General features: G+C 43.4%; 1 protein-coding gene across 1 annotated transcript in view; it reads right to left on the bottom strand.

Annotated features, from left to right (window-relative positions):
* Window positions 1-11,728, bottom strand: part of LOC141154096 (hepatocyte nuclear factor 6-like) — a 30,030-nt gene extending 18,302 nt beyond the window's left edge. Inside the window, exons 1-2 of the mRNA XM_073639545.1 lie at window positions 11,412-11,728; window positions 10,145-11,157 (exon numbers count right to left, since the gene is read on the bottom strand). Coding sequence (XP_073495646.1) covers window positions 10,145-11,090 — 946 coding nt within the window. The 5' untranslated portion in view covers window positions 11,091-11,157; window positions 11,412-11,728. The remainder of the gene's footprint in view (window positions 1-10,144; window positions 11,158-11,411) is intronic.
* Between the last annotated feature and the right edge of the window lie 16,042 nt (window positions 11,729-27,770).

The raw sequence follows: 27,770 nt of genomic DNA, 5'->3' as shown, positions 1-27,770 counted from the left end.
GGGGAACCAGTCCCTCAACTAGCAGAGAAACAGCAAGGCTCAACTAGAAACCGGAGGCTGCAGCATTTCATGTAATGTAAGCCAAAGTCCACACCAGTCTCACTAAGAAGGTGGCCACATAGGACCCAGGGGACGGAACACACGTCGCCCGCCAAGGCCCGAGGATACCGGATAGAAGTGTCACTGGGTGTGAGGTGCAGGGAGAAGGCCAGAGAGAGGACACACAGAAGGGGGGCCTGCTAAATACTCCGGAGTTACCTGGGGGTTGGCTGAACCCCTCACCGAGTGAGCACAGAACGACGAGGGCCGTTACATGGGTCCCTGTAACCAGAACTGCAACAACTGTGAGTAAAGATCTTGGGACTGCATCACACAGACTCTGTGTTCATTACTGACTCCCTGCACTATAACCACCATCATCCACCCACACTGCCCTGAAGCTACACTCTTCCTGTGGGGAGTAATAATACCCTTGCTGCAATACCACCAGCTTCAGAGGACTGTTCCGCAGCGGCGGCCTCATTGGCCGCACTCCACAGGTGGCGTAGTCGGACATTATAAAACCCCTATACACAGATACTACCCTTGGATTGACCACCCTGGGTCACGGACCGGGTCACCGCCACGGTGACTACAACCCTCAGCATCTACAGGCCCGGCTCCGGGTACCCCACGGCTCAGGGGGCGCGTCAGATAGGTGACCCAGGTGACAAAATCTATGGGGACTGCCAATTTTGGCCTCCATCCCCACCTCACTGTCAGATGAGCAGTGCTGGCAAGACAGAATGACAGAAGCTGAGGAGCCTGAAATCTGGATGAACAACAAGATGACAGAAGCTGAGGAGCTAATGAATGAAGATAGTACTGAATCATGTTTTCATTATTAAGAGCTGCCTTTATATTTTTCCACTTTTTCTAACTCCGAATAGGGATAGGATTAGAAAAAAATAATACTAATAAAAAAAAATCAGAATAATGTATAACTTATTTTTTTAAATGTTCTGTCTGATTTCAGCAAAAAAGCAGGAAAAAAACCCAAAATACAATATATGAATGTATAAACAATATATATGTTTTCTATACATAATGTTGGAATAGTCTATGCTATATCACATAGTTTGATGTAAAATATCCAGCACGTCTATCGTTTCATCGCCTCTGTAATTTTCTTCCCTTACCATCGTTAACCTCATAAAAATCACAAACGTATATAAATCGTCTCGAAAATCAAAAATGAAAATCAAAAAAAAGATTGGGGGGGAAAAGGGGCTAATTTCTGTAAAATCAAAAATCAATAGGACACTCACAGAAAGCTCCCCTTGGGAATGAAGCGCGGGGGCTTGTGGGTAGTTTATGAGTGGATTGTGTGTGTGTCTCTGTGAGTGGCGCTGACTGAGTCCGCTGTACAAATCAATGATTTTTCTTCTTTTTTTTTTTGCCATAACCCTTTCACTGCCAGGCCTTTGGAGAACGTCTAATTTTAAAGTAGCCTCAGTCCTAAAGGCTTATCAATAATTCCCTTTAAGAATGTATGTATAAATTATTCTGGAGGTTTCGCCAATATTGAAGTTGTGATCATGGGGTTGGGGCAGAACATGTTTTTTTGGATGTTGGATTGAAGAGGGCTATAGTTAGGCGTTCCCCTGGTCTGAGATGGTTTTACTTAGAAACAATGGATTGTGTTCAACTGCACAATTAATGACCAAAATATGGACTTTAGGTGGCAAAACCCTCGAATGCCGAGCGGATGACTGAGCGCCATCTTGCCTTTAATGGATTGTGGCATCTGATCAAAATTCAACTTGACTAATGTTGGTTAATGTCCATTAACGTACAGATATGCAGAGAGCACAGCCGAATTAAAACCCCGCGGTCCTATGTGTAGTGTGTACAAACAAGCACGGGTAAAATGCCTCACAGGGGTATGATTAAAAAACCATCAATCAATCATTCACTGTAGAGTACAATTACTGTACCTGACCGCACTGGAGATAACACTGCGCCAAACTGCTCAAATAAGTATGTAGAATAGCCGGATGGATAGAGAACAGAAATATTCACAGAGATGGATATGGGAGATAGATAAAGAGATAGATAATAGATAGCTAGATTAGATAGATAGATAGATAGATAGATAGATAGATAGATAGATAGATAGATAGATGGATAGATGGATAGATGGATAGATAGAGAGATAGATAGATAGATGATAGATAGCTAGATAATAGATAATAGATAGATAATAGATAATAGATAGATAATAGATAGATAGATGATAGATAATAGATAGATAATAGATAGACGATAGATAGCTAGATTAGATAGATGATAGATAGATAATAGATAAATATATAGATAATATATAATAGATAGATAATAGATAATATATAGATAATAAATAGATAGATAATAGATGGATAATAGATGATAGATAGATGATAGATAATAGATAAATAGATATATAATAGATAGATAAGAGATAGATTAGATAGATAATAGATAGATACAATAGATAGATAATATATAGATGATAGATAATAGACAAATAGATACAAAGATAAATACCGTAGATAGGTAGATTATTGACAGATAATAGATAGACAGATAAAAAATAGATAGATGATAGATAGATAGATAATAGATAGATAGATAATAGATAGATATAAAATAGATGAATGCAGTAGATAGAAAGAAGAGATATAAAGAGATGCATTGAAGAGATGAATAGATAGATAATAGATAATATCCAGATAGTTAGACAGATAATAAATAATATAGAGATAAATGATAGAGAGATGAGATAGAAAATATACAGATAGTTTTTTTTCATGTGTTTATATATTACCTAAAGAAAATCCCGATTTCCCGATATTTTTAAGATAATTTCCAAACAATGTTCACCTATTAATATTATATTTAAAAAAATAAATAAAATAAATTTTTTAGAAAATTACTTGAAATATTTCAATACTGTAAAATTTTCACTCCTTCACGACCTTTGATGTATATTTATGTCATTGGCCATGTCCCTGCCTGGCTCAGCGCTGGAGCCCGCATCTTTCCCCACACTTGATGGCTGATGTAATCTGCCATCATGTGCCTTTAACAGCCTCAGTCTCTGACAGCGGGGCGTGCCACAAATCCCGCCCATCAGCACCCGTCACGTGATCACAAGGCGCCGATAAAAGACTCCCGTGTCTGTCATTACGATACTCCACGAATGCCGGCCCGTGGCCGATGTTCATAGGAGATTGTGATTTTAGCTATACATAGCAGTACTGAAGCCCCGCCATGTGTAGCACAGGCGATCAGACAATTGCAGCTTCAAGTCCCCTAAGGGGACCATTAAATAAAGTAAAAAAAAAAAAAAAAGAAAAAAACACAAAAGTTCAAATCACCCACTTTTTGCCCCATTGAAAATAAAACAATAAAACAATAAAAAAATACATATTTGATATCGCTGCATTCAGAATCGCCTGATCTATCAAAATATAAAGTTAATTAATTTGATCAGTAAATGGAGTGATGAGGAAAAAATCAAAACGCCAGAATTCCGTTTTTTTTGGTCGCCGCAACTTTGCAATAAAATGCAATAAGAGCCGATAAAAACATTGTATCTACCCCAAAAATTGTATCAATAACAACATCAGCTCAGGGCGCAGAAAAATAAGCCCTCACCCGACCGCAGATCACGAAAAATGGAGACACTACAGGTCTCCCAAAATGGTGACATAAGCTAATTTTTTTCTTACAAATTTCAGAATTTCTTTCACCACTTAAATAAAAAAAAAAATCTGTACACGTTTGGTGTCTGCGTACTCGTAATGACCTGGGGAATCATAACGGCAGGTCAGTTTTACCGTATAGTGAACATGGTAATTAAAATACCCAAAAAACAATTGTGGAATTGTGCATTTTTTTGCACTTGGAATTTTTTTTCCTTTTTTTCTAGTACACGTTATGGTAAAATCAATGGTGTCATTCAAAAAAAAAAACTTGTCCGGCAAAAAAAAAAGCCCTCGCACGGCCATATTGACGGAAATATAAAAAAGTTATGGCTCTGGGAAGAAGGGGAGGAAAAAAATGAAAGTGCAAAAATGGAAAATCGCCAGGTCGCGAAGGGGTTAATCCTTGCTATTACTCCCAATACCCGTTGTGAGGCCGATCCCTGATTCACATTGATGATATGTATTACTGTCATTCCTTTACTCTCGCAGTTTCTTTTTGTTTCCATATCGGACATTTTTTCTAGGATTCTCATTAATATTTGTTGGGAGAAGCGGAGCAGCGTATGGTAAAATGCAAAAGTAAATGGTTATTCTGAAATAATTAGGAGCGGGGTGCTTCCCTTTGGTGAGGGCCATGTTTTCTATCTAACCTCGCTGTGATAATTCCTAGGCTGCTTCATCGACCAGGATGTCACAGTCACTTTTCCTGCGAGGGCACTGCAACAATTCACACTTTAATGCACTGACAATGGAAAGGTTAAAATGGACTTTGGGCCTTTGTTCATGTGCAAGCTTTGTAGATTTCCTGGGAGGAAAGGACCCACCTGGTTTTCAGTGATTTTCTGTTACTATTATTAGTAGTAGTAGTTTTATTTTATTGTTTCCTCCATTTTATATATTTTTTTATTTTTCTCTTTTATGCTTTTTTTTTCTTAGAATTTTCTTAGAATATTTAAAAAATATTTAGATGTGAGAGTCCTCAGTGGTTGATACCTTTTAATGGCTAACTGAAAAGATGGTAACAAATTGCAAGCTTTCCAGACTACTCAGGTCTTAAACCACATATATAAAAATGATTTATTATATTTTTTTGAATTATTATAGCTATATTTAATATATTCATATAAAAAGTAAATTACGTATATATCTATGTACACGGTGTCTATCTATCTGTCTATCTATATACTGTATATCTATATAGATCTATATATTTTTGTGCACCTGAAAAAAAATACCTTCTTTAGTTCCTATTGCAAACTATGATTTTCCAATATTTTTTGCCATTTTTTTTTAAGCCTAAACAAAATTATTAGAAATTCCTGTGAGGCAATTTTAAGTGTTTATTTTATTAGCTGCCATTGATGCCGCAATAGAACATTCATAGCAACAGGTCGTTAACTTAACAATAGCCATAAAGGTATTATTAAATAAAATAATTAATGCAATTACAATTTTTTAAGTACGGTTCATTCTTACTCTATATTTTTGTAATTATAATTTATTGTGAAAGTTGTGAAAGCTGACATTGTAAGAATTAACCCTTTAATTTGCATAGACGGCCTACATTTAAATCAATGTCACTGAGAAATCTGGAGATGCATACAGTATGTTGTATGCCTTTACAATCCTTGCTTTTACCATTTTTGCCTTTATAATCCTTGCCTGTACCCTCCTTACCTTTACCCTCCTTACCTTTACCACCCTTGCTTACCATATTGCTTTTGCCATCCTTACCATTTACATTTTTGCCTTTACCATCCTTGTCTTTGTCATCCTTGCCTTATCTTCCATGTATTTGCCATTCTTGCCTTTACCATGTCCACCTTTGCTCTCCTTACTTTTACACTCCTTGCCTTATCATTCTTGTCTTTACCCGTCTTGCCTTTACTCTCCTTGCCTTTACCATTCTTACCTTTACCATCAGTACCTTTATCCTCTTTGCCTTTAGCATCCTTGCCTTTGTCATCCTTGTCTTTACCATCCTTGGTTTTGCCATCCTTACCTTTACCATTCTTACGTTTCCCACCCTTACTTTTACCATCCTTGCCTTTATGATCTTTGCTTTTACCCTTCGTGCGTTTACCCTCCTTGCCTTTACCGTCCTTGCCTTATCATCCATGTCTTTTCCATCTTTACCTTTACCATGTGTACATTTACTCTCCTTACCTTTACCATCCTTGCCTTTACAATTCTTGCCTTATCATTCTTGTCTTTACCATCCTTCCTTTTACTATTCTTACCTTTACCATCTTTGCCTTTATTGTCCTTGCCTCTACCATCCTTAGAGTTACCATCCTTACTTTTACCATTCTTACTTTTACCATTCGTACCTTTACCATCCTTGCCTTTACCATCCTTGCCTTTACCATCCTTGGTTTTGCCATTCATACCTTTACCATCCTTACTTTTACCATTCGTACCTTTACCCCCTTGGCTTAACCATACTTGGTTTTACCATTGGTACCTTTACCATCCTTGTCTTTACCATCCTTACTTTTACCACACTTACTTTTACCATTCGTACCTTTACCATCCTTGGTTTTACCATTGGTACCTTTACCATCCTTGGTTTTACCATTCGTACCTTTACTGTCCTTGGTTTTACCATTCGTACCTTTACCGTCCTTGGTTTTACCATTCGTACCTTTACCTCCTTGGCTTTACCATCCTTACTTTTACCATTCGTACCTTTACCCCCTTGGTTTAACCATCCTTGGTTTTACCATTCATACCTTTGCCATCCTTGTCTTTACTATCCTTACTTTTACCATTTGTACCTTTACCGTCCTTGGTTTTACCATTCATACCTTTACCATCCCTGGTTTTACCATTCGTACCTTTACCATCCTTGGTTTTACCATTCGTACCTTTACCGTCCCTGGTTTTACCATTCATACCTTTACCATCCCTGGTTTTACCATTCGTACCTTTACCGTCCTTGGTTTTACCATTCGTACCTTTACCATCCTTGGTTTTACCATTCTTACCTTTACCGTCCTTGGTTTTACCATTTTTACCTTTACCATTCTTGGTTTTACCATTCGTACCTTTACCATCCTTGGTTTTACCATTCGTACCTTTACCATCCTTGGTTTTACCATTTGTACCTTTACCATCCTTGGTTTTACCATTGGTACCTTTACCATCCTTGGTTTTACCATTGGTACCTTTACCATCCTTGGTTTTACCATTCGTACCTTTACTGTCCTTGGTTTTACCATTCGTACCTTTACCGTCCTTGGTTTTACCATTCGTACCTTTACCTCCTTGGCTTTACCATCCTTACTTTTACCACACTTACTTTTACGATTTATACCTTTACCACCTTGTTTTACCATCCTTCGGCTTCCACTAGGCACCGCAGCACAGGACCAAATGTCCATAATTATCGGCTCTGATTTGTCTATATGGGACATATTAGATGGCAAGCTCTATTGGGTAGCAGCTGATAAAAGTGACTTTATTCTCTATGGTAAATATTGTAAACCATCAGCGCTATGGATATAATGGTTTTATTGGTTTAATAAAAAAAACAAAACACAAATGTCTTGTATTAACCGTCCACAATAAAATTTGGAGTAAAACTACTAACTCGAACGCAAATATTAGCAGGGTTTATTTTCCAGTAAATTACATTAAGATGGGGCATGTGATTTTCAAAACTATATGGAAAATGTAAGTGAAATCCCCCAAAAAATTAAAAATACCATAAAATTGTATACTAGCAATTATATCTTACATATTCATACAAAATAATTTCTACGTGTGTAATAAATATTATCCATACAGAAAAGGTGCTTTTTTATAATGAAAAATAAAATTACAAGTAAAAAATAAAAATATTCAAAAACGGAAAAATCTGATTGGATATTACATTCTTACTTACAAAAAATGTAGAACTAATTGTACAAATTTCAATGTATTGGGAAATTCAGGAGGACATGTAATAGAGAATAAATTATCCTATTTAAAAAAAATATATATATTGGAAATATTTCAAGAAATGACCCATGGTCAGCAGTTCACTGCTTTCCTTCCATGACGGAGCCTTGCCGCCATTTTCTGTGTGAAGTGTCGTAAAGGGCTGCCGTCGAAGGGAAAAAAAATAATAATTTGCGCTTTCATCAGATCTCCTCTATGATCTCTCAGCTAATCAATGAATTTCTTGGTCAGAACACAAGGCCGATACACATATATAAGAAGTGAAATCATCCCTTTCCTTTTATCAATACAGCATGCAAATTAATAAAAAAAATCAATTTCTTACATTATACTAAACACCAACTTCAAAGGGAAGATAAATAGATATAGATAGATGGATAAATAGATATAGATAGATAGATAGATAGATAGATAGATGGATAAATAGATATAGATAGATAGATAGATAGATAGATAGATAGATAGATACATAGATAGATGGATAAATAGATATAGATAGATAGATAGATAGATAGATAGATAGATAGATACATAGATAGATGGATAAATAGATATAGATAGATAGATAGATAGATAGATACATAGATATAGATAGATGGATAAATAGATATAGATAGATGGATAAATAGATATAGATAGATAGATAATAGATAGATAATAGATAGATAATAGATAGATAATAGACAGATAGATGATAGATAGATAGATATAGATAAATAGATAGATAATAGACAGATATTACCGCAGTCCGATAACGTGAAAAAAAAATTAGCAAAAATTTCTCAAGATGAATCAGAATTATAAATACAGTTACAAATATCGGCTTTCAGGCTGATAGAAGAAGATCTAGGCCCATCCAGTCTTCCATATCGGCAATATACCAAGTTCCGAATATTTCATTAATTTAAGTATATTACATATATATTTATACACCTACAAACTGCCCACCCTTCCTATACTTATATGTGCCACAGAAATCTTATTTTCCTCTAAAGATTTCCACGTTGCCATTATGTATTTTCGTACACAAAATAGCCTAAAAAAATGAAAGCTACTAATTTCAGGTCGTAGCTAATATTACTATTGTACGGAAGCTGAAATGCATGAAACGCTACCTATAGAGTATAATGTGGGGTAGATATACATGCATGGGCATGATTATACAGCCATAGACAGAGAGATATTACACACTGGACAGAAAACAATATTATAGATCAGTAGATGGATAGGAAGAAAAAGAAAAAGATAGATAGATAGATAGATAGATAGATAGATAGATAGATATATAGATAGATAGATAGATAGATAGATAGATAGGTAGATAGATAGATAGATAGATAGATAGATAGATAGATAGATAGATAGATAGATAGATAGATAATAGATAGATAGATAGATAGACATGGAAAGGAAAAAGGGAGAAAAAGAATGATAGAACGAAAAATGGATAAGAAAGATGGAAAGAAAAATAGAGGAAGAGTAAGAAAGATAGAAAGAAACCATAGAAGGGAAATTATGTAAGAGAATGATAGAAAGAAAAATGTATAAGAAAGATGGAAAAAGAAAGAAAGATATAAAGGGAAAGAAAACAAGAACACAGAAGGAAAAAGGATGAAAAAGAAAAATAGAAAGAAAAATGGACAAAAAAGATGGAAAAAAAGAAGGGTAGAGAAAGGAAGAAAGATAAAAAGAAACAGAAGAAAAAAGGATAAAAAGAAAAGATAAAAAGAAAAATGGAAGAAGAAGAGAAAGAAGGATATAGAGGAAGAGAAAGATTATAGAAAGGAGGAGACTGAATGATTGAAAGAAGAGAAAGAGGGATAGAATGGAAGAGAAATAAAGATAGGAAAGAAAAAAGAGAAATATAGGAGGGAAGGGGAAGAGAAAGAAGGCGAGAAAGGAAAGAAGATAGGAGGAAATAGGGAAAGATGGGAAGAGAAAAAAAGATAAAAAAAGGAAGAAAAAAGATAGGAAAGAAATAAAGAGAAAGAAAAAGAAAGAGGAAAGTAATGAAAAAATGATAAATAAAGCTAGAAAGAAAAAAGGATGAGAAAGAAAGATAGTAAAATAAAGGAAGAAAAGTAGATAGATTGGATGTGTCTTAAGATAGTTATTGCACTGCAGGTTTAGCTATCCAGCTAATGTGACATGATGGCTCTGTACACATCGTATATGATTGACAACCAAGAAAAACACAGGGAACTTTGGAGGAGACGTAGCGCGGCTATAATGAGCACCAGGGTGTACGACTTGTAGTATTCAATGTATATAAAATAATGCTGGTGGTAAAAGTCAAACCTTATGCCACCCTTATACTAAGAGAATGCAGGATTGCGCACATGGGCCCACCTGATTTTGGTGTCTAATTTCACAACTGAGAAGACATTTGAGGTTGTGGCCACCCAAACGTGTGTTGAACCTTTCCCTGTATTGTCCGAGGTCACCACCAGCATGCTTGAAATAAAGTATCTTACCTTCTAACCTTAAAGCTGCCATTCTCTGGAATTCAGGCTCCTGAAGCCACCGCCACATCCTCTTGAAGGTCTCTCTTCCAGATTTTAGCTTGCTCCAAGGTTTGGGGTTTCTTAGAAGGTCTGATAAGGTCCCCTGGGACCTACACAGGACTCTCTCAGCAAAAATAGCTTGAGGAATACTGTATCTTTTCAGTTCTGCTATAATTCTTTGGGCAACATCTTTGGTATTTATCTCTTCCAGCTGGCTGGAAAGATTGGTAGTGTTTTGCGTTGGCATGGGTGGATTTTGCCTGCAGTTTATCTCAGCTCTGTGATGCACATAGTGATGTTGGTGCATATTGTTGGGTGACCCAACTCCAGAAGATGGAGGTGGGGACAAATCTCTGGAAAAGTGCTGGTCTATTCTGCTGAACATACTATGATGGTGGGCATCAAAACCATTGCCAGATACCATCTTCTCATTAGACAAATGTCCAGAAGGATGGCCGTAGCTGTGCATGCCCGTCAGATTAGGACTTGGCAAGGAGGAAAGGCTCTGTCCCATGCTTATATCTTTGGGATAGTGACTATAAAAGTTACTAGGTGGGCCAAGGCCTCTGTCCTCCCTCATGAGCGTAAAACTTCCAATCACGTTTCCAACTGGGACACATTGATGGTGCTGGTGATGATGGAACTTGTCATGGAGTGGTTGCAGTGGCGTCAAGGTGGTGTAACTATTAGCAGATGCAGGAGGTGAATCGCCCCCAAATCCAAGTCCTGGATGTAGGGAGGTTGCCAGATGATGATCCGACCGGTGATAGTCACTTCCATCCAGAACGGAAGTCATACTGGAAACCAACGAAGATCTGGGAACAGGTGGATGTAAAGTCCTATTGTGATTGTGCATAAGCTCTTGGCCTGAGCTGGAAATGTCTTCACTGGTCTCCAAACCCAACTGGACATTCATGTCTTCAGGCTACAACATCCTCCACTTTATCTAGTCGTAGGGTGATTAATCTTTTACTCTAAATTGACTGGAAAGAACCACAGCTTTAGCTCGGAGAGTCTGCGATACGTCTTAATTTAAAAAAAAAAAAAAAAAAAAGTCTTAATTCTGATAAGGGTCACTCTTTTGTCTGGTGGAACATCTCCCTTCACCCTCCCGGGGACTGTGATGGACTACGACCACTAGCTATTCGCCAAGAGTTAACCCACTATCCCCAAAGCTACTAGAGCATTGAGTCTACGGGGAAGATACATGGGTCAATAGAAGAAAATAAATCCTTACCTATGGCCACGTCGTGTTGGGCTAGGTAGGTCCTTCTTGAAATCCTTTTGAGCAGATGTGAGATTTTCTTAATGCAGGGGTAGAAGAGTTTGTAGAGGCAGCAGGCTGCGGAGATAAGCCGCCAGAGAGTGGAGGGGTCTTCTTCTTCTCTCAGAGCCTCAGTCCTCCTATTGTGATATTGTCTCCCCTCTCAGGGCTCCTGCTCGCTTCTGCTTCCAACCCACAGCTAAGTCTCATCGATTATAGTCCCAAACACTCCAGTTTCCTGCTACCACACGTCATCAGCCTAAAATCTGACAGATGTGCAATCAAACACCAACCAGGGCTAACTCTTTCACTGCTGGACCCTCCTTCCTTCCTTTCTTCCAGCCTACAGACAATTAACATAAGCATCCCACCCGACGACACGTAAGAGTAAGATAGAAGTAATAATAAAAGAAATACAAGAATAGAAGAAGAATAAAATACGTCGATGCGCAGAAAGCAGCCACTGACACGCTGCAAGTATTATGCACAGGAGAATATTCCGTATAGAAGATATATCGATTGTATATACGGGATCCAACGCTGCTACAGATCCGCGTCGTACGGAAAGCAGAAAAAATACAACCGAAATATTTCATAATAGGGTAGTAGATAAAGCACCGTATATACGGAGGCGGACGCGGGTGATTAGGAAAAAGGGTGATAGACATATAGATAGATAATAGACAAATATTAGATAGATAATAGAAGGATAAATAGATAATATATATTTAGATAATAGACAAATCTAGACAAATATTAGATAGATAGATAATTGATAAATAGATAATAGACAGATATTAGATAGATAATAGATAGATAATAGATAATAGATAGATAATAGATAGATGATAGATAGATGATAGATAGATGATAGATAATAGATATTAGATAGATAATAGATAGATAATAGATAATAGATAGATAATAGATAAATGATACATAGATAGATAAAGTTCCTACTTTCTACATTTGGCATATGCATATAACATGCCATAAATTAGAGATATGTGCTTTTCTTACCTCTTGGTTGGCCCATAGACGTGAATGGAGAAAGCTACTGTAATGCATGACCACCTCACCCCTCACACCAGAGGTGGTCAGCTCGGGGCAGGCATTGCACAGTGGTCAGGGGAGTATTTTTTTTTGTCAGTGGTGAAAGGGGGCATCATAATTTGTGAGGGGTGCACTGGGGGCATCATACTGTTTGGGGGCACTATTGGGGACAAATACATTATGGTGTGGGGGCCATCATACTGTGCGGAGGGCACTCTAGGGGCATCATACTGTGTGAGGGCACTATGGGGAACAAATACATTATGGTGTGGGGGCCATCATACTGTGTGGAGGGCACTGTAGGGGCATCATACTGTGTGGGAGGCACTATAGGGGAATCATACAGTGTGGGGGGCACTATGGGGGGCAAATACATTGTGAGGGCCATCATACTGTGTGGAGGGCACTACATGGGCATCATACTGTGTGGGAGCTATCATACTGTGTGGGGGCACTATAGGGGAATCATACAGTGTGGGGGGTACTATGGGGGGCAAATACATTGTGGGAGTCATCATGCTGTGCTGTGCGGAGAGCACTACGTGGGCATCATATAATGTGGGGGACACTATAGGGGTATTGTACTGTGTGGGGCGCACTATGGGGCCATCTTCTGTGTGGGGGTCACTCTGGGGCCATCATACTGTGTGGGGGGCACTATAGGGGCATCATACTGTGTGGGGGCACTATAGGGGAATCATACAGTGTGGAGGCACTTTGTTGAACAAAAACATTGTGGGGGACACCATACTGTGTGGAGGGCACTACATGAGCATCATACTGTGTGGGGGGCCCTATGGGGCCATCATACTGTGTGAGGGGCACTATAGGGGCATCATAGTGTGGGGGCACTATAGGGGAATCATACAGTGTGGGGGCACTATGGGGGACAAATACATTATGGGGGACACCATACTGTGTGGAGGGCACTACATGGGCATCATACTGTGTGGGGGGCCCTATGGAGCCATCATACTATGTGAGGGTCACTATAGCGGCATCATACAGTGTGGGGGCACTATGGGGGCAAATACATTGTGGGGGCCATCATACTGTGTCGAGGGCACTAAATGGGCATCATACTGTGTGGGGGGCACTGTAAGAAGCATCATAATGTGTGAGGGCATAATCATAATGTGTTTACGACACTGTGAGGGCATCATATTGTGAGGGGGCACTATGGGGCATTTATACAGTGCAGGGGGCACTATAGGGGCATCATACTGTGTGGGGGGCACTATAGCCTATAGCGGCATCATACTGTGTGGGGGCACTATAGGGGAACCATACAGTGTAGGGAGCACTATGGGGAACAAATACATTGTGGGGGCCATCATACTGTGTGGAGGGCACTATAAGGGAATCATAAAGTGTGAGGAGCACTATGGGGGACAAATACATTGTGGGAGCCATCATACTGTGTGCCGGGCACTATAGGGGCATTATACTGTGTGGGCGCACTATAGGGGAATCATACATTATGGGGGCACTATAGGGGGCAAATACTGTGTGGGGAGCACTAGGGGGCCATCATACTGTATGGGGGGCACTAGGGGGGCATCATACTGTGTGGGGGGCACTAGAAGGCCATCATACTGTGTGAGGACACTATAGTGGCATCATATAGTGTAGGGGGCACTATGGGGGACCAATACATTGTGGGAGACACCATACTGTGTAGAGGGCACTATTTTGGCATCATACTGTGTGAGGGGTACAATGGGGCCATCTTCTGTGTGGGGGGCACTATAGGGGCATCATACTGTGTGGGGGGACTATAGGGGAATTATACAGTGTTGGGGGCACTATGGGGGACAAATACATTGTGGGGGACACCATACTCTGTGGAGGGCACTACGTGGGCATCATACTGTGTGGGGGGCACTATGGGGCCATCATACTGTGTGGGGGGCACTATGGGGCTATCATACTGTGTGAGGAGCACTATAGGGGCATCATACTGTGTGGGGCCATTATAGGGGAATCATACACTGTGGGGGGCACTATGAGGGTCAAATACATTGTGGGGGACACCATGCTGTGTGGAGTGCACTACATGGGCATCAAACTTTTTGAGGGAGCACTATGGGGGAAACATAGTGTGTGTAGCTTTATGGGAGCAACATACTTGTGTTGGGCGCTATAGGGGAATCATACTTTGTGTGGGACAGTATGGGGGCATCATACTGTGAGGGGCACTATGGGGCCAACATACTGTGTGTGGAGCTCTATGGAGGCAACATAATGTGTGTTGGGTGCTATAGGGGCATCATACTACCAGTGATCCATTGAGAGCAGTGGGGGGCACTGAGGGTATTATAATGTATCTGGGGGTACTGTGGGGACATCATACTGTACTGAGGGAGTACTGGGCACATCATATTTGTGTGGGGTACTGTTGACAGCATTCTTGGAAGAGCAATGTGGGGGCATCATACAGCAGGTGAGCTATAAAAGAGGCATCAAACTGTGGGAACACTAAGGGGCTTCACTCGGGACACTATTTCTGTCTGGGGGGGGGCGCACAAAAAGGACCAAGCAGAGTTAAGGGTGTGGCGTAAATGTAACTAAATGTATGTCCCTCTTTCCAGTCTTTCATTGTTGGAAGGTGTGAGTGCAATTGAAACCAGAAGTTTCCATACACTATATCAAAAGACACATCTGCATGTTTTTCTCAATATCTGACATGAAATCAGAATAAACCTTTCCAGTTTTAGGACAATTAGGATTACCATCATTTTTAATATTTGCCAAATGCCAGAATAATGAGAGAGAGAGAAAGTTTTAAGGTATTTTTATTACTTACTGCAAAGTCAAAAGTTTCCATACACTAAGATTACTATGCCTCTAAACAATTCTGGACTGCCCATATGATGGTGTCATGTGTTTGGAAGCTTCTGATAGGTTTTTTGGCAACATCTGAGTAAATTAGAGACACACCTGTGGATGTATTTTAATGCACACGTGAAACACACTGCTTCTTTGTGTAGCATCATGGGGAAATCTAAAGAAATCAGCCAAGATATCAGGAAGAGAATTGTGGACTTGCACAAGTCTGGCTCATTATACACAAATATATGTGTATGTGTATATGCATATGTGTCTTTTTATATACTGTATGTAAACTTCTGGTTTCAACTGTATGTGATTCCTGATGAGGGGTGTAGGGAAGATGAGCAACTATGCAGACAGCCATATCAAATGTCTTGTGTAACATGCCCAATCCATGTAATTTTGGGGTCTTTTATTTATCACCTGTACATACAAGAGCTGCAAACGGCCGCTGGTGCTGACTGAGCTATTGACGTGCCCTGTACGCTACTGTCTGCTCAAGAAGACAAAGGCTTCTCAAGAAACAAGCCCACTATTAAAATCCTACCTCTTAAATGTTTTATATATAAGGTATCTTATATGTGTATCGTAACCCTTTTCCCTTGCCATACCAATCTTTTTCATTTTCCTTCTATCCCTTTAATTTTTTCTTTTTCCTTTTTTTTCCCCATTTTCCTTAATAAACTATATTTTTCCTTCCCACTTCTCACCCTTGACCCTGTCCACCTTTTATTTTGCCTATTTCTTTCATCACCTTTAAATGTAGCTTTTTTGCTTTTACCGTATATACTCGAGTATAAGCACATTTTTCGTGCTGAAAAAGCCCCCCTCGGCTTATACTCGGGTATATACTCGAGTATATACATATTCCGGTGGTGGATAGCGGAGGGGGGGTTTCGTCAGCGGAGAGGGGGTTGCGGCGGCAGAGGAGCGGGTTGCGGCAGTGGAGGAGCGGGGCACACGCAGCAGCCGCTGCTGCAGCTACCACGTGTGCCCGCTGCTAAAGGGAAATTAATATTCCCTCTTCTCCACTCCCATGGGCGTGGAGAAGAATGAATATTAATTCTCTTTAGTAGCGGGCACAGAGGAGCGCTGAGCCGTGGCTCCTACTGACAGTGCCCGCTACTAAAGAGAATGCACATTCGCTCCTCTCCACGCATATAGTCCCAACGTGGAGAGGACTGAATATGCCGGCAGCTCACAGCCGCGTCTGAGAGTGTATGGCTGTGACGCCATGCGCTGCTCAGATGCTGACATGAGCTGCTGCAGCATAACGGGATGCAGCGCTGGAGCAGAGGGAAAAAGGAAGGTGAGTATAAGTGTTTATTTTTTTATGTGTGCAGTGATGGGGGGCCATGCATACCAGGATAGGGGGATGAGGAGGCCATGCATACCAGGATTGGGGGATGAGGAGGCCATGCATAAAATGATTGCGGGATGAGGGGTGCCATACATACCAGGATTGGGGATGAGGGTGCCATACATACCAGGATGTGGATGAGGGGGTCATGCATACCAGGATTGAGGGATAAGGGGGGCCATACATAGCAGGATTGGAGATGAGGGTGCCATACATACCAGGATTGGGATGAGGGATGCCATGCATACCAGGATTGGCGGATGAGGGGGACCATACATACCAGGATTGGGGATGATGGGGCCATGCATACCAGGATTGGGGGATGAGGGATGCCATACATACCTGGATTGGGGATGAGGGATGCCATACATATCTGGATTGGGGATGAGGGTGCCATACATACCAGGATTGGAGATGAGGGGGCCATGCATACCTGGATTGGAGATGAAGGTGCCATAATACCAGGATTGGGAGATGAGGGGTGCCATGCATAACAGGATTGGGGATGAAGGTGCCATACATTCCAGGATTGGGAGATGAGGGGTGCCATGCATACCAGGATTGGGGATTAGGGGGCCATGCATACTAGGATTGGGGATGAGTGGGCAATACTTACCAGGATGGGGAAATTTACCAGTAGCTGCTGCATTTCCCACCCTAGGCTTATACTCGAGTCAATAAGTTTTCCCAGTTTCCTGTGGTAAAATTAGGTACCTCGTCTTATACTCGGGTCGGCTTATACTCAAGTATATACCATACTTTGTTCTTGTTTTCTTTTACAGTTATATGAAAAAGTTTGGGCGCCCCTATTAATCTAAAGCTTAATGTTTTATAAAAACTGGTGATTTTGCAACAGCTATTTCAGTTTGATATATGTAATAACTGTTGGACACAGTAATGTTTCTGCCTTGAAATGAGGTTTATTGTACTAACAGAAAATGTGCAATCTGCATTTAAACAAAATTTGACAGGTGTATAAGTATGGGCACCCTTATCATTTTCTTGTTTTAAATACTCCTACCTACTTTTTACTGACTTACTAAAGCACTTTTTTTGGTTTTGTAACCTCATTGAGCTTTGAACTTCAGAGCCAGGTGTATGCAATCATGAGAAAAGCTACTTAAAGTGGCCACTTGCAAGTTGTTCTCCTGTTTGAATCTCCTCTGAAGAGTGGCATCATGGGCTCCTCAAAACAACTGTCAAATGATCTGAAAACAAAGATTATTCAACATAGTTGTTCAGGGGAAGGATACAAAAAGCTGTCTCAGAGATTTAACCTGTCAGTTTCCACTGTGAGGAACATAGTAAGGAAATGGAAGAACACAGGGACAGTTCTTGTTAAGGCCAGAAGTGGCAGGCCAAGAAAAACATCTGAAAGGCAGAGAAGAAGAATGGTGAGATCAGTCAAGGACAATCCTCAGACCACCTCCAGAGAGCTGCAGCATCAACTTGCTGCAGATGGTGTCACTGTGCATCGGTCAACTATACAACGCACTTTGCACAAGGAGAAGCTGTATGGGAGAGTGATGCGAAAGAAGCCATTTCTGCAAGCACGCCACAGAGTCGGCTGAGGTATGCAAAAGCACATTTGGAGAAGCCAATTTCTTTTTGGAAGAAGGTCCTGTGGACTGATGAAACCAAGATTGAGTTGTTTGGTCATACAAAAAGGCGTTATGCATGGCGGCAAAAAAACACAGCATTCCAAGAAAAACACTTGCTACCCACAGTAAAATTTGGTGGAGGTTCCATCATGTTTGGGGCTGTGTGGCCAATGCCGGCACCGGGAATCTTGTTAAAGTTGAGGGACGCATGGATTCCACTCAGTATCAGCAGATTCTTGACAATAATGTTCAAGAATCAGTGATAAAGTTGAAGTTACGCAGAGGGTGGATCTTTCAGCAAGACAATGATCCAAAACACCGCTCCAAATCTACTCAGGCATTCATGCAGAGGAACAATTACAATGTTCTGGAATGGCCATCCCAGTCCCCAGACCTGAATATCATTGAACATCTGTGGGATCATTTGAAGAGGGCTGTCCATGCTCGGCGACCATCAAACTTAACTGAACTGGAATTGTTTTGTAAAGAGGAATGGTCAAAAATACCTTCATCCAGGATCCAGGAACTCATTAAAAGCTACAGGAAGCGACTAGAGGCTGTTATTTTTGCAAAAGGAGGATCTACTAAATATTAATGTCACTTTTCTGGTGAGGTGCCCATACTTATGCACCTGTCAAATTTTGTTTGAATGCAGATTACACATTTTCTGTTAGTACAATAAACCTCATTTCAAGGCAGAAACATTACGGTGTCCAACAGTTATTACATATATCAAACTGAAATAGCTGCTGCAAAAACACCAATTTTTATAAAACAATAAGCTTAAGATTAATAGGGGTGCCCAAACTTTTTCATATAACTGTATATTACTGTGTATTTATAATATGTCTCCCTTCTTTTTCTATATTACTGTGTATTTATAATGTCTCCCCTTTTTCTATATTACTGTGTATTTATAATACGTCTCCCCCTTTTTCTATATTACTGTGTATTTATAATACGTCTCCCCCTTTTTCTATCTTGCTGTGTATTTATAATTTGCCTCCCTTTTTTTTCTATATCACTGTGTATTTATAATACGTCTCCCCCTTTTTCTATAGTACTGTGTATTTACAGTGGGTATGGAAAGTATTCAGACCCCTTTAAATTTTTCACTCTTTGTTTCATTGCAGCCATTTGGTAAATTCTAAAAAGTTCATTTTTTTCTCATTAAAGTACACTCTGCCCCCATCTTGACTGAAAAAAACAGAAATGTAGAAATTTGCAAATTTATTAAAAAAGAAAAACTGAAATATTACATGGTCATAAGTATTCAGACCCTTTGATCAGACACTCATATTTAAGTCACATGCTATTCATTTCCTTGTGATCCTCCTTGAAATGGTTCTACTCCATCATTAGAGTCCTTTTATGTTTAATTAAGCTGATACGACTTGAATTGGAAAGGCACACACCTGTCTATACTGTATAAGACCTCACAGCTCACAGTGCACGTCAGACCAAATGAGAATGATGAGCTCAAAGGAACTGCCCAAGGAGCTCAGAGACAGAATTGTGGCAAGGCACAGTTTGATTACAAAATAATTTCTGTATTACTCAAGGTTCATAAGGGCACAGTGGCCTCCATAATCCTTACATGGAAAAAGTTTGGGACCACCAGAAGTCTTCCTAGAACTGGCCGTCCAGCCAAACTGAGCAATCGTGGGAGAAGAGCCTTGGTGAGAGAGGTAAAGAAGAACCCCAAAATCACTGTGGCTGAGCTCCAGAGATGCAGTTGGGAGATGGGAGAAAGTTCCTCAAAGTCAACTATCACTGCAGCCCTCCACCAGAAGGGCCCTTATGGCAGAGTGGCCCAACGGAAGCCTCTCCTCAATGCAAGACATATGAAAGCCAGCATAGAGTTTGCTCAAAAACACATGAAGGACTCCCAGACTATAAGAAATAAGATTGTCTGGTCTGATGAGACAAAGATAGAACTTTTTGGTGATAATTCTAAGCGGTATGTGTGGAGAAAACCAGGCACTGCTCATCACCTGCCCAATACAATCCCAACAGTGAAACATGGTGGTGGCAGCATCATGCTATGGGAGTGTTTTTCAGCTGCAGGGACCGGACGACTAGTTGCAATTGAAGGAAACATGAATGCGAGCAAGTACAGAGATATCCTGGATGAAAACTTCTTCCAGAGTCCTCTAGACTTCAGACTTGGCCGAAGGTTCACCTTCCAACAAGACAATGACCCTAAGCACACAGCTAAAATAGCAAAGGAGTGGCTTCAGAACAACTCTGTGACCATTCTTGACTGGCCCAGCCAGAGCCCTGACCTAAACCCAATTGAGCATCTCTGGAGAGACCTGAAAATGGCTGTCCATCAACGTTCACCATCCAACCTGACGGAACTCGAGAGGATCTGCAAAGAAGAATGGCAGAGGATCACCAAATCCAGGTGTGAAAAACTTGTTGCATCATTCCCAAGAAGACTCATGGCTGTACTAGCTCAAAAGGGTGCGTCTACTCAATACTGAGCAAAGGGTCTGAATACTTATGTGATATTTCAGTTTTTCTTTTTTAATAAATTTGCAAAAATTTCTACATTTCTGTTTTTTTTTCAGTCAAGATGGGGTGTGGAGTGTACTTGAATGAGAAAAAAAATGAACTTTTTAGATTTTACCAAATGGCTGCAATGAAACAGAGTGAAAAATTTAAAGGGGTCTGAATACTTTCTGTACCCACTGTATAATACGTCTTCCCCTTCTTCTATATTACTTTGTATTTATAATACACCTCCCCCTTTTTCTATACTACTGTGTATTTATAATACGTCCCCCCTTTTTCGGGGCAGCACGGTGGCTCAGTGGTGACTGCAGCCTTGCAGCGCTGGGGTCCTGGATTCAAATCCCACCAAGGACAACATCTGCAAGGAGTTTGTATGTTCTCCCCATGTTTGCATGGGTTTCCTTTGGGTTCTCCAGTTTCCTCCCACACGCCAAAGACATACTGATAGGGAATGTAGATGGTGAGCACCGATGGGGACAGCGGTGATAATTAAGGGCGGACCTACCGCCGATGCAGCTGCACTGGTGCCCGGCGGTGCAAAGGAGCCCCTGCCGGGCTGCTAATAATGAGGGCAATCTGGCCTGCCTCTCGGAGATCTAAGCACCGGGGGGTACATGACCAGATTGCCCTCTCATGTGCAGCGGGCAGGGAGCGATCCCCCCCAGGAGGAAAGTGGCAGAGCTGCAGAGATCCATCTTCTGCTTCCTCCCTAACACAGGCTTGCGCTGCTTGATGATTTCAGAAAGCAGCGCGGACCTGTGTCAGGGAGAAAGTTACCGGCAACGAGGAGGATGCAGTGATCGGAAGAGCAATGATGGGCAGAGCAATGATGAGGACAGTGGGGATGGGGAGAGCAATGATGGGGGTGCTGGGAGGAAGCAATGATGGGGGTGCTGGGAGAGAGCAATGATGGGGGTCTCTTTGCTTGTACTGTAAAGCCTTGTATATTTTCTGTGTGCACATAGCCTTACAGTTAATTGGGGAGAGTCACAGAGACTGAATAATTTATATTATTGGCCAGAAGAGATTATAGTTAATGGGGGGCACAGTGCTGCTGATCACTTACTATTTTGATTACTAAGTGGCTAATAGTATATTAATGGGGGGTACATATCTGTAGTCAGGTGCGCAGTGCGGGAGAGACACATGTATATATACAATATATGTGATCTTGTTATTTTCTAGGCTGGAGATCATTGTGCCAAGAAGAGTCGTGGCTGGGAGATGTCAACATGAAGGTCTGACCAGGTAGAGAAGAAGCAGCAGAAACCGACTGTGATCAGATGAGACGTCAGCGGTAAGTGCCTGGATGTAAATATTATTCTGTATCTGCACTGTGTGACTTGGATTGATAATGTTGTCTGTAAAATCCCTTAGGCTGCATTCTCACATTTGTGTGAAATGTCCGTGTGCTGTCATATTTTTTTTATCGGATGGTCCACGGACTCGTATAGTTTTATAGATCCATTCACACATCCATGAAAATCACAGATTTGAGAATGAGATCTGTGACGGTCAGAGAATGTCCAGTCCTGATCCGATTTTGAGGATCAGAATAGGACATTCTCAATGTGGCACCCCAGGGGTCTGGTTGCCACAGTGATAGAAATATCACATCTGAGAGAAAGTGGGAGTTTCCTGGTCAGGAGCCCTTAAACATGCAACACCTCCTGTCCCAGACCAGATAGGGGAGGAACAAGCCCTATATAAACTGGGTCTGGGGCGGGGTTAGCAGGGAGAACAGAGATAGAGTTCAGAGAGAGTGAAGTTCCAGACACAGGGAAAGCAACAGCTAGGAGCTCTGTAGGAGCAGGAGCTGAGTGCCAGGGACTGGAAGCAGATATTGCTCGTCCTGGCTGAAGACACTACGACCGGACAACGGAGTCCGAGGCTGTGGGGATCTCTAAGTCCAGCAGCAGAAACCAGCCGGCAGGGGATTCCAGGTCCTCTGGCCATAGAAGCCCGGAGGCTCAGTCACGAGCAAGGGACCAGCACCGCCATCGAGGAGCGGAGGCTATCAGAAGGCCCCAAGTCACCAGCCATACGGGTGAGCACCACACGGTATACTCAGGGACGTGGGCTACTTCCACTCGCTTACAGCAAGGTAGCCAGGAAGAGTGCAGACAGACGGGGAGGCCTACAACTCCACCTGGCCAGGTGAACTCCTGTTTGTTCACAGACTGACCAGGCCTCTTATGCTAGCCAGTACTCCCGGGAGGGTCTGCCTTATCATCATCAGTAAAGACCCTGAACTGCACTGCAAAGACTCTGAGTCGCTCCTGCTTCACCTGTGCACCATCACTCCCATCATCCACACTCACTGCCCTGAGGCTATATTCCTCCCGTGGGGAGTTGTCCCATCCTCTGCTGCGCACACAATACCAGCCTCAGCGGTCTGCCTCGCAGCGGCGGTACACCCTGGCCGCAATCCACGGGTGGCGTAGTCGGACATTAAATCATAAAAACCCTATAAAAGACTGCCACTGGTTTGACCACCCTGAGCCACGGGACCGGGTCGCCGCCACGGAGACTACAACCCCCAGAGACCCGGCTCCGGGTAACCCACACGCGTGCACAAACGGCCCAGGGGGCGCGTCAACTTTGGCGTAGTTCGCAGGATTTTGACCAACCCGCCACAAACGGGTATTGCGCGCCTGAAAAGACTGTACACGTACCTCAAAAGTCATTTCCCACCATCTTCAGTCGTTTCCTGCCATCTTCAGTTGTTTCCCGCCGTCTTCAGCCGTTTTCCCGCCATCGGACGCCATCTTCGGGATGCCGCGCGGGAAGAAGAGGGGCGTGGACGTCCAAACCGCGCGAGACCTGAACTCCCACCTTACGCACGGACGCTGCGCAAGGTCCTGAAAGGAGCCGAACGGACGCTGACGTCACCAGGACGCGACGCAAGGTCCTCCACCCCGACGATCGCCTGCGGAGCCGCGGCCTACGGAGAAGCAACAGAAGGTAGGCCACGGTCAACTGGGGGGGAGGAGGATGTTGGAAGCGGAGGGAACTGCCACCGCCAGCGCGGCTGCTGCCGCTGTAATGCCATTCACAATGCCTTACATCCCCGGAGCGGCCTGGCTGCCCCAATACTCAGGGGAGTCGCATACCCTAAGCGACTTTAAAGAGAAACTGTACAGCCTATTTAAAGTGTACCCCCTGACGGAGGGAGAAAAAGTGAGCATATTGATAGGCCAGGTAATTGGCGCAGCCCAACGTGATGTAAAGTCCTGGTCAGTCTGGGACAAGGAGACCGTAAAGGAGATCTTAGCCCGTCTGACGGACACTTTTGATACCCGTACCTCAGCAGAGATCAAAATGAGATTTTATGGGTGCAAGCAGCGGGCCCAAGACAGTATAAGAGACTATGCTTTGAATTTGCATGAAGCCCTAGGAGCCATTAAACAGGCAGACCCTGACAGTGTGCGGAATGCAGATGAACTGTTGACTGAGCAATTCATTGAGGGTCTGCTGTCCAATGCCCACCGAGCCCAGTTACGTGCAATGGCCTTGCAGAACCCTGGGTTAGACTTTGCAAAGTTCAAAGACAGGGCACCGGGTAGCGCTGTAACACACCGGTGCCCTGCTATTACCTATCACCAGGAGGCGGCGCCCTTGTCTGCAGAGCCTGTGGGAGCTGGTGCGCAGGCTTTGGATAAAGACCCGGCTGCAGACCTGCGCCATCAGGTCCAAGAACTGACCAAAAGCGTTGCCGCATTAACCAGGACTGTGCAGTCGTTACAGGTATCCTCTCCAGGAAGGATCAAGCTGGCCACCAGTCCGGAGGACGTCCCGTGGCGCCGACAGAGGAGGATCCCATCGTCCAGAGGAAGACCCAGCGACCGCTACAATAAGGACGGACAGCCCATCTGCCGCCGCTGCAACCAACCAGGACATATGGCAAAGTACTGTAATTTAAACGAGTCCAACCTGGGGCAAAGGGCCAACCCCCAGGCATAAGATCATCAGGCCCATCAAACTGGAGTGACAAGTATGTGGGGGGACGACCGGTCTTGCCTGTGGTACTGGATGGCATTCCCATGAGTGCACTGTTGGACACCGGGTCGCAGGCAACCACCATCCCCTATGTACTTTTCAAGCAATACTGGGATGACACGGATATTACCCGTTACCCAGATAATGACTTGAGCATCATCGCCAGTAATGGTCAGCCCATGTCGCAGATCGGGTTCAAGGAGGTGACCATCAAAATTGGTAAAGTTGAACTGCCGGCGCAGGGACTGATTATTGTGGACATTGACCATCGTGAAAGTCACCCTAAAATAACCTTCGGTACTAACGTTATTGAGAATTGCCTTTCAGAAGTAATTGCCATTTTACAGCAGGTTGCGTTGAACGCCAGCTCCGGCCAGCAGCGTGTCCTACAAAAGGAGATCCGGGCACTGATGAAACGGCAACAGGTAGAACTGTCAGGTGGTGAGATTGGTAGCGTTAGGATGAGTGACCCGTTCCCTATCGCCATGCCCCCAAAGAGTGAGATGATGATCTGGTGTCGGGCAGCTATTGGTCTGAGGGGTAGAGACTACCAAGCTATGGTAGAACCCGTTTACTCAGACAGTAGGCCCACCATTTTGACGGCACGGGGGGTGGTTGATGTCCGCCATGGGAGGGTACCTGACCGCATCCTAAACATTGGGGAAAGAGAAGTATACTTGCCCCGGTATGCCACGCTAGCCAAATTGTTCACCATTAACCAGAACTCTGTAAAGGCCGTGGAACCCTTGCCTCCATCTCCCCCAGAGGAAGGCAACGGCTCCAAGAAACAAATGGAGGACTGGTGCCAGAAGCTGCACGTGGGCACTGGCTCCACCCCCCACACCAGAAACAGGGAGTCTACCGGGTGGTTCAGGAGTACGAAAGGGTCTTTAGCAAACACCCACTAGACTTTGGGCAAGTAAAGGGGGTAGAACATCAAATCCCCACAGGAGACCATCCACCCATAAAAGAGAGATACCCCCTGCACACTATCAGAACGCCAAGGGAATGTTGCGAGAAATGAAGGAGGCTGGGGTGATCAGAGATAGCTGTAGCCCCTGGGCAGCTCCACTAGTTCTTGTGAAAAAGAAAGATGGCACTATGAGGATGTGTGTAGATTACAGAAAGATCAACCGTATCACACACAAAGATGCGTACCCGTTACCTAAGATAGAAGAATCTTTAGCTGCATTAAAATCTGCTAACTTCTTCTCCACTTTGGATCTTACTAGCGGGTACTGGCAGGTTCCTGTAGCAGAGGCAGACAAGGAGAAGACCGCGTTTACCACCCCGATGGGTCTCAGTGAATTCAACTGTATGCCGTTCGGACTCTGCAATGCACCAGGGACCTTCCAGAGGCTGATGGAGTGCTGTCTGGGGCACAGAAATTTCAAGACGGTCCTGCTATACCTGGACGATGTCATCGTGTATTCCAAGACCTATGAGGACCACCTAAAGCACCTGGCAGAAGTGTTCGATGCCCTGGCAGGCTTCGGCCTTAAGGTGAAACCCTCCAAGTGTCATCTACTGAAACCGAGGGTGCAGTACCTGGGACACGTGATGAGTGCAGATGGAGTAGCTCCTGACCCTGATAAGATCACAGTGATTAAGGACTGGCCAAGACCCTCCAACATAAAGGAAGTGAGGCAGTTCCTCGGGTTGGTAGGCTACTACCGAAGATTCATTCCTGGTTTCACCAAAATGGCCGCTCCTATGCAGGACCTCCTAATAGGCCAGTCCAGAAAGGCCAAAAAACAGAAGCCACCCTTCAGGTGGGACAAGCTGGAAGAGGAGTCCTTCCGCCAGCTGAAGATGGCCCTCACGGGGGATGAAATCCTGGCGTACCCTGATTACGGCCAGCCCTTTATTCTCCACACGGACGCGAGCAACATCGGACTAGGAGCGGTGCTGTCCCAGATCCAGCAGGGGAGAGAACGGGTAATCGCTTATGCCAGCCGAAAACTACGGCCCAAAGAGAGAAACCCTGAGAATTATAGCTCCTTCAAGCTAGAGTTCCTGGCAGTGGTGTGGGCAGTGACGGAACGATTCAAGCATTACCTTGCCTCTTCCAAGTTCACCGTGTACACGGACAACAACCCGTTGACACATCTGGACACTGTGAAACTTGGTGCCCTGGAGCAGAGATGGATGGCCCGCCTGTCCAACTATGACTTCACCATCAAATAACGGGCAGGACGCTCAAATACCAAGTAGACGCCCTGTCCAGGATGCCGAACTTACCGGACGGAGGGGAAGATCCACAGGAACTGGAAGAGATCGAACTCCCTGCGTTCCACCGTCATGGGATTACCCAGTATTCCCACCGTGTAAGGGACAGGCACTCTGCTACGTTCAATCCCTTACCCCACTACAGCTGGGCGGAGACGCAAGACAGTGACGCAGCAGTCCGCCTGGTAAAAGAGATGCTGACGCAGGCTGATGCCTGCCTTGACCCAGACGCCCCGGAGGAGACCAAACAGTTGTGGAAGGAGAAGAGTAAACTGTTTCTCTACAAGGGGAAGCTGTGCCGGAGAACTGTCAACTCCCGGACACATGAGCTGACCTGGCAGGTAGTGGTCCCGAGACGAGACGCGGCTATGGTTCTGGAGGCATACCACGACGGAGCAGGGCACTTCGGATGGAAGAAGCTGGAGTTCCTGTTGCGTGGACGGTTCTTCTGGGTAGGCATGAGAGGAGCCATCGAGAGATGGTGCAGAGACTGTGGCCCGTGCAACCTAAGAAGGAAGGACCGTGCCAGCCAGAAGACTCCTCTGCAGCCCATCATCACCAGGCAGCCACTGGAGCTGGTAGCTCTGGACCATGTGAAACTGGCTCCAAGCAGATCTGGGTACGTCTACGCCCTCACCATCGTAGATCACTACTCCCGGTTCCTGGTGGTGGTCCCTGTCAAAGACTTAACGGTTCAAACAGCAGCCAGAGCCTTCCAGCTGCACTTCTGCCGTCCACACG

The sequence above is a fragment of the Phyllobates terribilis genome, unplaced genomic scaffold (assembly GCF_046119375.1).
Source record: "Phyllobates terribilis strain yellow unplaced genomic scaffold, ASM4611937v1 Scaffold_7__3_contigs__length_470593459, whole genome shotgun sequence".
Taxonomy (NCBI): Eukaryota; Metazoa; Chordata; class Amphibia; order Anura; family Dendrobatidae; genus Phyllobates; species Phyllobates terribilis.
The sequence above is the reverse complement of the archived record's forward strand: the minus strand, read 5'-3'. Positions and strand labels throughout refer to the sequence as shown.